This window comes from Mytilus trossulus, chromosome 2 (assembly GCF_036588685.1).
Source record: "Mytilus trossulus isolate FHL-02 chromosome 2, PNRI_Mtr1.1.1.hap1, whole genome shotgun sequence".
Taxonomy (NCBI): Eukaryota; Metazoa; Mollusca; class Bivalvia; order Mytilida; family Mytilidae; genus Mytilus; species Mytilus trossulus.
In genome coordinates, this window is record NC_086374.1 from 85,358,514 (window position 1) to 85,371,393 (window position 12,880).

The 12,880-nt window shown below is 33.1% G+C and overlaps 1 protein-coding gene across 2 annotated transcripts; it reads right to left on the reverse strand.

The window, feature by feature from the left end:
- Positions 1 to 452: 452 nt before the first annotated feature.
- LOC134705471 (uncharacterized) lies at positions 453 to 12,564 on the reverse strand. 2 transcript variants are annotated; one of them, XM_063564195.1, is made up of 10 exons: positions 12,451 to 12,564; positions 11,156 to 11,238; positions 9,594 to 9,662; positions 8,388 to 8,493; positions 7,153 to 7,250; positions 6,149 to 6,223; positions 4,129 to 4,264; positions 3,139 to 3,279; positions 1,222 to 1,474; positions 453 to 676 (listed from the first exon to the last, which is right to left on the reverse strand). In XM_063564195.1, exons 1-10 carry the CDS (start codon positions 12,512 to 12,514, stop codon positions 472 to 474), a joined length of 1,230 nt encoding a protein of 409 aa, XP_063420265.1. In that variant the 5' UTR covers positions 12,515 to 12,564; the 3' UTR covers positions 453 to 471. The 2 variants fall into 2 exon arrangements, with proteins under 2 accessions (XP_063420265.1, XP_063420266.1); XM_063564196.1 differs by lacking the exon at positions 11,156 to 11,238.
- Positions 12,565 to 12,880: the final 316 nt, after the last annotated feature.

Sequence of the window (12,880 nt, forward strand, 5' to 3'; positions counted from 1 at the left end):
ATTTATTAGAATCAATACCATTACCACATGAACACATTGCTATTGTTCAAACAAGACGCAAAGTACAGATCTTTTACTTGTGTAAACAAGACTTGTAATATAAAAAAGAAGATGTGGTATGATTGCCAATTAGACAACTATCCACAAGACCAAAATGACACAAACATTAACAACTATGGGTCACTGATCGGCCTTTAACAATGAGCAAAGCCCATACCGCATAGTCAGATATAAAAGGCTCCGATGAGACAATGTAAAACAATTCAAACGAGAAAACTAACGGCCTAATTTATGTAAAGAAAATGAACGAAAAACAAATATGTAACACACATATAAACGACAACCACTGAATTACAGGCTCGTATGTCGGAAATATTTGTTATACTGCTTCTTTCAGGAATCGGATTAGCCAATAAAACAATATGTATGAGGAAGGAATAACGACTTAACAATAAAATAATTGATCATCATTTATTTTCCGACGAATAAAGATGCTAACTTAGGTTTTACAAGAGATAACGTCGATGGTTTGATGTTTGAATTACATCCGTCGCCATGGCAACAAAAATGGCATTCATGAACATTGTGATTGTTAACCGTTCCGTATTGTGTACAATAATCTAGCTTGGCAGAATTATTGGTCCATTTTGCATGGCATGTTTGCTCTGTTACACATCTGTAACACAAGATAAAACTATTGCAATATAAACTAAGCTATTATTTAAACGAAAAAACATCAATTCATCATACGACCACGCTTGAACATTTCTCGCATAAATTCACTGAAATAAAGTATCAACTTTATGTAATCTTACAAAAAAGAGATGCATAATAAATTAATGCATAAAAAATGTCCGAATGTTCTTCTATTGACTCTAACTATAATAGTTTATTGACAGACTATCATTGTACTGAAACTAACACGACGATTGCAACTTTTTGGGTCAAAGTTGACATTTTCGAAATTATTTTTTTCTTATCAAGTGGTTATTCTTTGAAATCACCTTTTTAAATATGCTCCTTAAATCTTTTTACTGTTTGGACGTTTTTTGTTAATAAAAAAATCTACAACACGTGTTTTATGGTCAAACACGGATGGATAAAAGAAAATATAATGGTAACGATGATTTTGCCTAAATTGACGATATTCTAGTTTGAATGAACTGGTGCACGAATTCATCGAGATTGACATTGCAAAGGTATAAAGCGAACTGTACAAACCCTTTGAAAATGTGTTCTTTGCCAAAATTGTCAGTTAAGACATCTGTCATGCAAAAATCTTGACCTGTCTGACACAATGTAGTCAAATTACGATAGACTTCATCTGTAGAGCAAGGGGTAAGGCTATCAATGTTTCCACATGTATGACATTTAGTCTGTCTCGCTGTACTCGGATTTGAAGTGGTTACTGATGAGGTGGATTGTGAGTTTAGAAGTGGTCGATGTGTGGTTATTGTCTTTGTTTTCAATGTTGCTGAAAAAAACATGAACACATTATGTTATAAAAAACAAAATCAATTTTCTACATCTAAAATCATAAGCTAAAGTAGAAAAAAATGTGTTTGAAATATAGTTTTAGTGTCTTATAGTTAGTTTTCCTAGCAAAAATCGGTGGTGTCTCCGGCCACTCCGGTTTCCTCCACCAACAAAAACTGACACCACGAAATAGCACTATAGTGTGTAAGTGCCGTTGATGACACTAATTAACTAATCAGTTTATTCTGATATAATTTCCAAAGTTCGTAATTTGTAATACATCCATTCTAACTTACAGGTCTTTATATAAAACATAAAGTTATGTCATGCTAAGAAATTCTTTGTGCTATGTGTAGTGACTGACATTCTATTTATTTATTTTTGGCAACAATGGTTTATTCATATGTTTAAATAGATTTTATCTGCACCTATGATCAGTTTAAACATATTTATTTACAGTGGAATGGGAAACAATTTTTGCAACTTATATTAATTCCTTTCCACTTTGGCGTAGTGCTGCCTTCTAGAGGCATTAGCCTACTCTTTTTCGAAATCTACAAGCATAAGGGTGTCTTTAACGTGTAAGAGACATGGCTCTCTCTTAACACGGGTCAGCCATTTATCGTCCCCTTCCGATGGACTATCATCGTTTCCTCAATACCATACTCGCAAATGGTGTCAAGGGAGAGCCGAAAATTGAGTTCCTGAAATATTCATCCCAAACGGAAATCGAACCAGGAAGCTTTGTGTTAGTAGTTTGATGCACTAACCACTACACCACGGATTATCTATCATCTCTTTACATCTGGTTGAAGCTGTTCGAAACTGTCAGAAAAGCTGTTGCCATAATTATTATATAAGGATGCAAAAACATCTGAAATGTCAGTCACTACGTATACATACAAAGAATTCCTTACCCAATGCAAATATAGAAGTATTGACAGTACTGTTTTATGTTGACCTATTCATTCTCTTAAACATTTAACTAATATATCATATAAGAATTGTAGGTCTGAGATTGCTTACTTTGCATTTCATCTTCTACAATTGCGACATAAATTACTTATACAGAAAAAGTTAAATGACAAAGACATCCCACTAGTCCAGTAAAAAGCTGATATAAAACTTTGATTTAAATGTAATCATCCTTATGTTCCGTGTTGAAGGCTGTACATTGACTAATAATGGTTTATTTTTTTTAATTGTTATTTGGATGGAGAGTTGTCTCATTGGCACTCACACCACATCTTCCTATATCTATATTATGTGGTCAGATGATGAAAGTTGTTAACGACCTTGACTGTCTAAACTGCATTTGCACGGTCAAAATAATTGCGTAAAAGCTCTTTTAAGACAGGACGGAATGCAAATGCCTGTGCATGTTGTATTTCTATATCTTAGATGGCAGACTGAGGGACAGAATCTTCTGTCATCTTTTGAACAATTCCTTATAGAAGGTGGTCTACCTTGAAATATATTAATCAACCTGTAAAAAAATAACAGTTCTGTTAAGAAAATAAGAGTGTTTTATTGTCTGGCTTTTGACAGATTTGAAACTTTTGGTTTCTGAATTTTTTTTTAAGTTTCAGTTCACCAACTTTACCTATATATTCTGTAATTTGCTACATGTCTTGGCACATGTAGCGACACTATATACCTTACCTATATATTCATCACATTTGTTACATGTCTTGGCACATGTAGCGACAACATATGTATGTGCAGTAGCATGACAAAGGCTGTCTTTATATAGAGCGCATCTGTTATCATTGTCTACACATAATGGGTTCTCAGTTGTCTTCACTGTAATAAAAAAAAGTAAATGGTGATGACGATATTTGTTTCATGAAATAACAGTAAAGTAAATGATGAGCAGTCCGGTGAATTTTTTTTCTTTTTCTTCATTGAAAGCATGATATAATTAAAGCTATCTTCTCACAATTTATCTTTAAATTTTATGATGTAGTTTTATAGATTATCGTTGGTTATCTCAACGAGATTGATTTTACCGGCATGAAGAAAGTGAAAAGAGCAATCGAGTTGAGTGAACCAAATTGAATGATAATCTGTTTATCGCTATTTTACACATGGAGACGTTTTCTTTAACAACGGCACGTGTTCCCTTAGTTTCTGGCGAGAATTGTCATATCACTCGATTGACTTCGTTTTTATATCGCTCAACTCCGCTGAAAAAGGAAATTATCAGTCAGCAAGATCAAAAGAAGAATTCGTAAAATAGCGTTTTAAATTCTTTTGAATGCAGAAAATTGGATTTACCATGCATAATCTATACACAGTCGGAAATTTTGCACAACCTGTAGCGTAAAAAAGTATCGTGACCCATACTTTTGATCATATCTTTTTTTTTTTGGGGGGGGGGGGGGGATTTTTTACACATTATTATAAAAATTTATGAAATTTTTATCAAGACCCACCTTAAAATACCCATTTCTGCAAATGCTAGTCAAATTTTAAAATTATTTTGAACTTTTTATTCTAAAACTCACCTTAGAAATTACTCCAAATATTATTTCATGTTATATAATATAAGTCTTTTTAAAAATACGAAGATGTGGTATGATTCAATGTGACAGCTCTCCACAAGAAAACATAAGCCATAGAAGGTAATTTTAACTATATGTCAGTTCTAACCTGAAGACTGGACTGTCGTACTTTTAACTGATGTAGTACTGATAGTAGTTGTAGGTTTGATTGTTTTGGCCGTGGCAATACATCCATCTTGTTTGCAGTAACAGGGTAGCGTATGTGAAGAGCATCCAAATGTCACCTGGAGAGATATTCTAAGTATTTTGTTGTTATAATACTTGATAATTATAGTAGTCGTTACCTACCGAATTAGACTATTTACCGGATTTGATATCTCATAACCAACATGACGGATGCCACATGTGGCGCAGGATCTGCTTACCCTTCCGGAGTACCCGATATCACTCTTATTTTTTTGTGGGGTTCGTGTTGTTTATTCTTTAGTTTTCTATGTTGTCATGTGTACTTTTGTTTGTCTGTTTGTCCTTTTTAATTTTAGCCATGGCATTGTCAGTTTATTTTCTATTTATGAGTTTGACTGTCCCTCTGGTATCTTTCGTCCCTCTTTTAAATTTAAAAATGAACGTATCTTGGTACAAAAAATACAGAGTACGAAAATGTCGCTATTCACCTCTAAAGCTAACCAAACCTTTAAACAGACTTGTTGAGAAGGGACATGGTTACTATACGTTTGTCAGGACATAAAGATGGCATAGTTTGGAATTAATATTGATTCACTCATAGTATTTTTGGAAATAAACGCACTTATTTTCTAAAACAAGTTGTTGCCATGATACAGGTAATGTTCTTCTCATATACGTTATGATAGATGATTAACTTAAACACCTAACGGAAGGGAATGTCATTGATTTTTATATGATAAAGACATAATTTTTCAATCGGTGAAATTGAGGTCTAGAGCTTGCATATTAGTAACTGCTAGTAGTTCGTTGTTAATTGCATGTATCATTGTCATTTTGAGTAGTTTATTCTTTGTACTGTTTTAGCATCGGATTCAGACTTCTTTTGAAATAAGTTTAACTGTCCGTATGCTTTATGTTTGGTTATTCTACATTGTACTAGAGGTATAACGGGTTAATTGATATCTCACTAAGCATGTTGTGTTTTAGCGCCTTCCCCAAGTTAGGAGCATTTGGCCTTTGTTAGTCTTGAATGTTTTTTTTTTATTTTAGTTAATTTACATGTTCCGCAGTTTTTTGTTTCGTTTATTTTCACTGAACGAGTACACATTTGACGTATTTAGGGGCTAGCTGAAGTCCACTCCCGGTGCGGTATTTTATTGCTGTTTTAAAGACCCATGGATGGCTTTGGGCTGTTTGTTTTGTTATTTATTTTGTTTGCTCCTTGGTTGGGTTGTTGTCTCTTTGACTCATTCCACATTTCCATCCTAAATTTTATTTTTTAGTAATTTGTAGAAAACTGTTTATTGTTTCTTAAAGAGCTCAACAGATTAACAAAATTTAGACAGTCTTTATTTCATTTATCAACTGTTATTGCCCAAGTATATCACCAGTTCATTATTTTGGGATTCGACGCTTTGGTACTTACATGTTTTGATATATTTTCTCTATTACCCGTCGATAGATAAAGAAGTAATTAAGAAATAAGGTTCCAAATATCTCAAACAAAGTTGTCCTCAGATGAACTAGGATATTCTTTAGGGGTTTTGTTTAGTCAAAAAATTCATGAAGTTTATATGTACAAGTATGCGTTCCTGGCTTTTAATTTTTTATCTTTGAGCGTTCCTATTGAAAGGAAATATAGACAAGAGCTTGGGACGCACAAATAGATAAAACATCATTTTCACTAACAATGTGGCAATATACACATGTATCATTTAGGGTGGAATGTTAGTCCCTGAGGAAACGATTATTTTAGTTCGACATAGACATGATTTTATCATATTTTCTAAAATTTTCCATTTATAAATTATGAAATCATCGAGAAACTGAGGTTCCCACTACATGATTTTGATTTTCTTTATATTGTTTGCTTGAAGTCTCATGGAGACAGCTATTTTTTTTATTAAGATTTTTGTTCTCATTTGATGGATTGTAGAAATGTTGAGTGTCTCTATTATAAATTTTAAGAAAAGAAACATAACCTTTGTACCCCGTTTTGTTGGATCTTCCATGCATCTCCCTATTGGACTGCCTCCTGCGTCTTCAACGTAACAAATCTGCGAGAAATAATACTATAGATATAGTATACACAGAAGATAAGTGTATAAAACGACAATGCTGTACATCACATGCTACCAAATTCTATTTTAAGTTATTTTTCCCAGTTTTGTTTTTATCTATTCACTATTCATACCGAATTTTTCAACGGCAATTTTCTAACCGCTTAGACAACTATAGTGCATCGTTACGATTAAAATATGATGGTAACGGTATAGAAAAAACTTGCAGATGAGTAACTCTTGACAACAACAGGCTACATTTGAGAAAAATGACTGAACATATTTAACCAGTTTGTCCTTTTTTCCATATAGCCTCTGACTTAGCATCGGATTTACTCATTCATGGTATCCAAATGTTCAGGTTTGAAAAGGTAATCCAGGAAAGCACTTCGGACGCCATTTCAGAAAATTCTTATTTTATAAGGCATGTTTTCTTTGGTTTGCTTGTTGTACAAAAGTGTTGTAATGACCGCTACAGGTTTTCCATAACAAATACATGTACATAGTTATATGTTTCAATACTTATATAAAATAAAAGATGTGGTATGATTACCAATGAGAAAACAACTCTCCACAAGAGACCACCATGACACAGAAATAAACAACTATAGGTCACCGTATGGCCTTCAACAATGAGCAAAACCCATACCGCATAGTCAGCTATAATAGCTCCGAAATGACAATGTAGTATTCTTAAGATCACATTGACATCAAGGCCTCACTGAATTACAAATTGATGAATACGTTATTTCTGCAAAATTAATGGGCGAAGGTTTAAACTTGTCAAAATAACTGTTACTCTGAATGCCCCAAAATACAAAGTAACTTCAACGCTGGCATTATGCTTTACTGTCATTGCAAGTAAGTGATTTTGTACTGACAATTTTACTTTAAATATAGACCTTGTTTGTCGAATATTGTATTACCTCGCCAATAGAACAACGAGTTCCCAAGCAATTAAGTACATGACTACTTGGGGTCGAACCACTTCCATTTGCCAATGCACGAAAAAATAAGAGTCCAGCTGAAATAAATGTATAACGGTTTTCACATATATAAGTAGCAGCATTATCGTAGCAACTTTAAGGAAAACGGTACTTTTACATTTTCCCAGCATTAGGTTGGCCTTTTGTGCACCCAAAGCAGGTGAAGGCAGTGAACTAATGAGAGTTGTGATTGGATGTGAGGGTACACTATATTATTTTTTTTATTTTTCTATGAATAACTGTGTGTTTATTTAAAATATAAATTTTGAAACCTTTTGAAATATTTTCTGGAGAATTATTTGAAAATGCTTTTAAAAATTTATAAATTTGGTATAAAATGACGGTGGGCATGCATAACATAAACAAACTCCGTTGGAATATGGTCATGATACTCTTTGACTTCAATTTTTAAAACAGTATAATAAAGTACGTATACCACACATAAATGTTTTATTCAGGTTTTTATTATAAAAAGTGGTTAATTTAGAAAATATTAGTATTGTAGCCTATGGCAAAAGAAACAGTTTCGTTTTCGTGTGAGATGAAGTAAAATGTTGTAATTTTTTAATGTTATTTCAAGTATAAACCGATCAGTTATACAAACATTGTATTATATTTTTTTGTAGTTTTAAGTCAGAAAATTATACCTAAAGGAATTATGCTTAAACTGTGAAGTTATGATTTCTATACAACTAGAATGGTTGATCGGAAGATTTAATTTGATTAACAAACATATGAAGTTGACCTTGCCATTTGTTAATGTGTTCGTCTGTAAAGACAGGCATATCGTTTAACATATTTTAGTGTTTAAGTTCTTTAATAAATTTGGAGTTGATAGCAGATCTGGTTATAGTCTTTGTTACTTTTCTGCACCACTCGTCTAATCATCAATTGAATTATATGCGACTGTCATACAAGTGAGAGGTTTGCTAGCTATAGAACCAGCGTTAAGCCACCATTTTCTACATACCAAAATGCCTGTTCAGAGTCAGATATATGACAGTTGTTGATATTTATATTGCTGACACTTGTAAATTATTTTTGAAAATCGAATGTGGGACTCTAGAACAATATAGATGGTGCTTTGTTGGTTCATTGAGATATGCCTTAAGTTATTATGTAACTCCGTTGGTTGATAAATTATCCAACTCAGTTAACATCTTACAAAAACTTACTTAATTCAAGCATGCATTTCTCATTGTCACAAAAACAACTTAAGTCTGCATTGCCTTGATGGGGATCTTGAAGCAGTATTTGTGGGCATAGTTGTAATCCCGGAGCCTGTAAACAAAATAACATTTTTCATATATGATGATAAATGAAATTAAACTTGAAATCTTTGGTTGTCACTCGTGTAGCATGAACAATTGCACCTTTCCGAGCACATGTGTTTATCCATGGTCGAATAAGTGTAATTTTAAATGCACTAGCTATAAATAATTGTTTGTTTGAACTTTTGTCATCGTTTTCTTTTAATCATTGCTTTGTCTGTTTTCTTTCGAGCTATATTGTTTAAATGTTTCTTCTCTCTTGCTTATTTCTAATTAAGATGCTCAACACGTGGCAATAACGTAGGAGTAAAAGACTAGTTTGGATTGGGTGCAAAATAATGTGTCCTGGTAGGATGGCATGTATTCCTGCAGACTGTTACCTTGTGATCTAGCTGATTATAAATCCGGCTCAGCGTGTCTGTCTTGAACATGACTATTGGTATATTCATAAACACATTCATGGATCTACAATCTGTCGATAAAGGTCTGTATCTTGGCATTGCACATGGTCCTGTTTTTCTCTGACTGTCATTACACTTAATTCATTGGATGTTGGGAGTGTACTGATTGATAATTTAGTCTTAGAGGCTAGATTTCTTTTATTAGTTGTTAGTGGCTTTGAACTAGCTGTTAGTTACTGCGAGTATTCTCATATCAGTACTTAGTGGGATTTTTTTGTTGTTGGGATATATAAGTTCCCGGTCACGTCTACTCTGTTGTTGTTTTTTGTTATTTTCTCTATTTTGTGCATTTTTTGTGATCTTTTTGCTAATTTTCATATCATGCTACTAGCTTGAGACGGAAAATTATCGCTAGAAACTAAGCATGCACGTCACGTTGCTAACGAAATTGACATTAAATTGACAACGTCGTCATAGGTAAAATAGCGATAAAAAGATTATCATTGTTCATCTCAACTCGATTGCCTTTGTCGCTTTATAAAATTATCGCTATATTACTTATCACGACGTTGTCAATTTCATGTCAATTTCATCAGCAACGCCACGTCCCTTCTTAGTTTCTACAAATGTAGCGAAAACTCATCTCATCTCATCTCATCTCTCTGTTGCAAATACATGTATAAAAATTAGAAAGTATTTGATATCTTACATGATGCGGCATATGCATTCTGTTGCAGTCTCCTTTAGTGTCCGAGTTAAATATACGTATCATACACACCTAAAAAAGAAGTACTTGTTGTTTAGTCTTTAGTTTTCTTCGTTGTGTCTTCTGTACTATTATTCTCTGTCTGTCTTTTTATTTTTAGCCATGGCGTTGTCAGTTTATTTTCAATATTTGAGTTTGACTATCCCTCTGGTAACTTTTGTCCCTCTTTTAATGTTGATCATTTCTGAAAGGTGTTCTGATTTTTCTGCAAATTTTGAAGGCGCATATAGTTTCACTTGCTTTAATTTCATATATTACTAGTTTTAGGATAGAAAATAGTTTCTACACCTTTTAATGTGACAAATGACCGATAATTATTGATTACACTGTTTTAGAAAGCTTCTTAAATTTAATAGGAAATGTAGGTACCTGTATTATGATATATTTATAACACGTAGTAAACATAATATACTGCGAGAGGAAATTCGATTGTTAAATAAATGTGGTTGACAAGAGATACACGAATAATTCATGTGAACATATTCAAATAAAGGAGGTTGTGGTTGGGGTCCTCAAGTTCTGTTTATCATTAATTATTTTGGTATTCTTTTTTTTCTATTCCTTATACTTTTTGCCATTTACTGTTGTAAAAATCTGTCCCATCGAACTTGAGATAAAGGATATAACGGAAACAATTAAGTCTGCCTTATTTCTTAACCTACTTGACTTGACTGACCCGGTTGAAAACTAACATTTACGACAAAAGAGGTAACTTCAGCTTCCAAATTGTAATCTTTCCATTTCTTTGTTGGAACAGTCTAGCAGCGCCTTCAAAATGAATGTATAATAAAATATCCCTGTTGATACGATATACCAGAGCTTGTTGTATTTCCTATCATGATTTCCTTGATAGAGTTTTACGGACGCCCTCAGAAGTTGATTGACCTTATGGAATTTCCGTTTCATAGATGATATCGGTAATGTTCCTGATGTCGTTACTGCAATCCCGTATCTTTTCCCGGATGTGACCTACCAAAGCAGACTTAATACCTGCTTATTCTGACATGGGCAACTTAACTCCCCGGCAGTTTTAGCTCCGATCTGCATACTTCTCTACACTTACGATGGAGTAAAGGAAACGGAACGGAAATGATCACTATACGGAGTTCGATGAGCAACGCGATGGGTGCCACGTGTGGAAAAGGATCTGTATATCCCTACAAAGGACTTGAGGTTACCCCTAGTTTTTGGTGGAGTTCGGGTTACTCAGTCTTTAGTTTTCTATGCTGTGTTTTGTGTACATTTGTTTGTCTGCTTGTCTTTTTCTTGTTTCCCCTTTTAGCCATGATAGATAATTTAATTAATGAACCAACCATATTTTGTGCTTATACCAAGTGAATTAGGAACATGTGTTGTCGAATGTTGTTTTCCTTGTTTGTGTGTCTATTTAAGTTGTTAGAGAGCTCAATTGTTGGTGATAAATTTATTGCGATCTATTGCAGTATCAAAATTTTTGTTTTTGTGTACAAATGCAATAATATTAATAATATAAATGAAAACATTACATCACCATGGTCACAAACGTGTTTGAAACATCTGAATGGAGTTTGGTGTGGTGCCACACATACGCCGACAAACGCCACAAGGACTTTAAAAAAAAAGTGAAGTACACAGTTTACATAAGAATGTCACTTCAGCTTTTCAATCATTTAATTTACTGTAAGAAATAATTTTATTCCTTACATATAACGGTATTTTTATAATTATTTATTAATATTTCTTTTAAAAATAGAAAATTTATATAATACACTTAATTACTATATAAATAGATTGTCTTTCGGTTACAAAGTGATTCTGTTTGAAAACTGATGTCCGTCGATGTAAAAAATATTATCATGAACAATTTTCCGAGTCGCCAGAACCAGGTTCAATCCACCATTTTTACATTAGAAAATGCCTGTACCAATTCAGGAATAAGACAGTTGTTATCCATTCGTTTGATGTGTTTGGACTTTTGATTTTGCCTTTTGTTTTTTGATTTTCCTTTTTGGTTTTCCTCGGAGTTTAGTTTTTTTGTGTTTTTACTTTTTTTAACAACAATTTGTGCTGGTGAAAACAAAAATAGTGTATGAATATATTGGAATAAAGTGAAGTAATAGTTTCCGGTCTAGTTTGTTATTCAGTAAGTTTTATCAAATATTTTGTCACAATAAATGGATTGAAATCAGAATTGTTTATAAAAAAAATCATGTATGTTATCTATTTTTTAATATTTGAATCGAATTTACTTAATTAATTTTGTGTGGTTTTTTTTTGTTATCTTGAAGCTGAAAAGGATACATCAGTGAATCTCAAATCATATACGTTAACATGTCAAAATGTACGACGCGAAAGAGCCTTGCGAACCACCCCCAAATTTGAATAGATTTTCCACAATTTTTACAGCCAAGGTGACCAAATTCAGAATTTAAAAAAAAATCTATCTAAACAGAAACTGGCGTTGTAATATCAACCCACATCTTATTTATCGTTTAGCTGGTAATGTGTATACACTTCTACATAATGTAACTAACCAATATCCTGATAGTTAAACTTAATTGTCATGGTAAATAATTAAAGTGTAAATAAAATGATCAATCCCTATGGCAATATACTTCTGTAAATGTTACAATATCGGACACAGTAGAACATTTTAGAAAGATACATAATTACTTTAAATTGAGAATGGAAATGGGGAATGTGTCAAAGAGACAACAACTCGACCATATTGCAGACAACAGCCGAAGGCCATCAAAGGGTCTGCAATGCAGCGAGAAACTCAATAGAGAACAATAAAATTAATACAAATGTTATATCCTACCGAATGTAATATGCTGTATAATTCCGAATGTAGACATCATATGTCGACATAACATATATTTCATATGGCGATCAGATAAAGATAACGGTATCACTGTTCCTCACTCATATGTCATTAAAGTTCAAAGAACTGATATGATATAACACACTCATTCGTCTCAACTCGGCCTATTCCGGAGAGTAGCGGATTCTACCGAGGATTGCCGAATGATAAAACACTGTAAACCTGAGTCTAAACCAAAACAGCTGTGTTCACAAGAGAGTTGGTGATACAGACACACACACTATACTAGTAAAACAAATAAATTTATTATATGATAATTGTCAAAACCAGAAACAGAAACGCCCTTTATAGCTTTAACTAATTTCAAAAGAACCACAAGGCCTTTACAATAGTACAAAGTTTACCTAGTTCAATGTTCGCACCCTTG

What these genes read in the sequence shown, in the direction of transcription:
- LOC134705471 (XM_063564195.1), bottom strand. Translation starts at nt 12,514, where the DNA reads ATGAAATATATGTTATGTCGACATATGATGTCTACATTCGGAATTATA. An exon ending in GAATGCATATGCCGCATCAT is followed by an intron (nt 8,494 to 9,593) that starts GTAAGATATCAA and finishes TTTTGTTTACAG; the next exon opens with GCTCCGGGATTACAACTATG. An exon ending in GAAATGCATGCTTGAATTAA is followed by an intron (nt 7,251 to 8,387) that starts GTAAGTTTTTGT and finishes CATTTATTTCAG; the next exon opens with CTGGACTCTTATTTTTTCGT.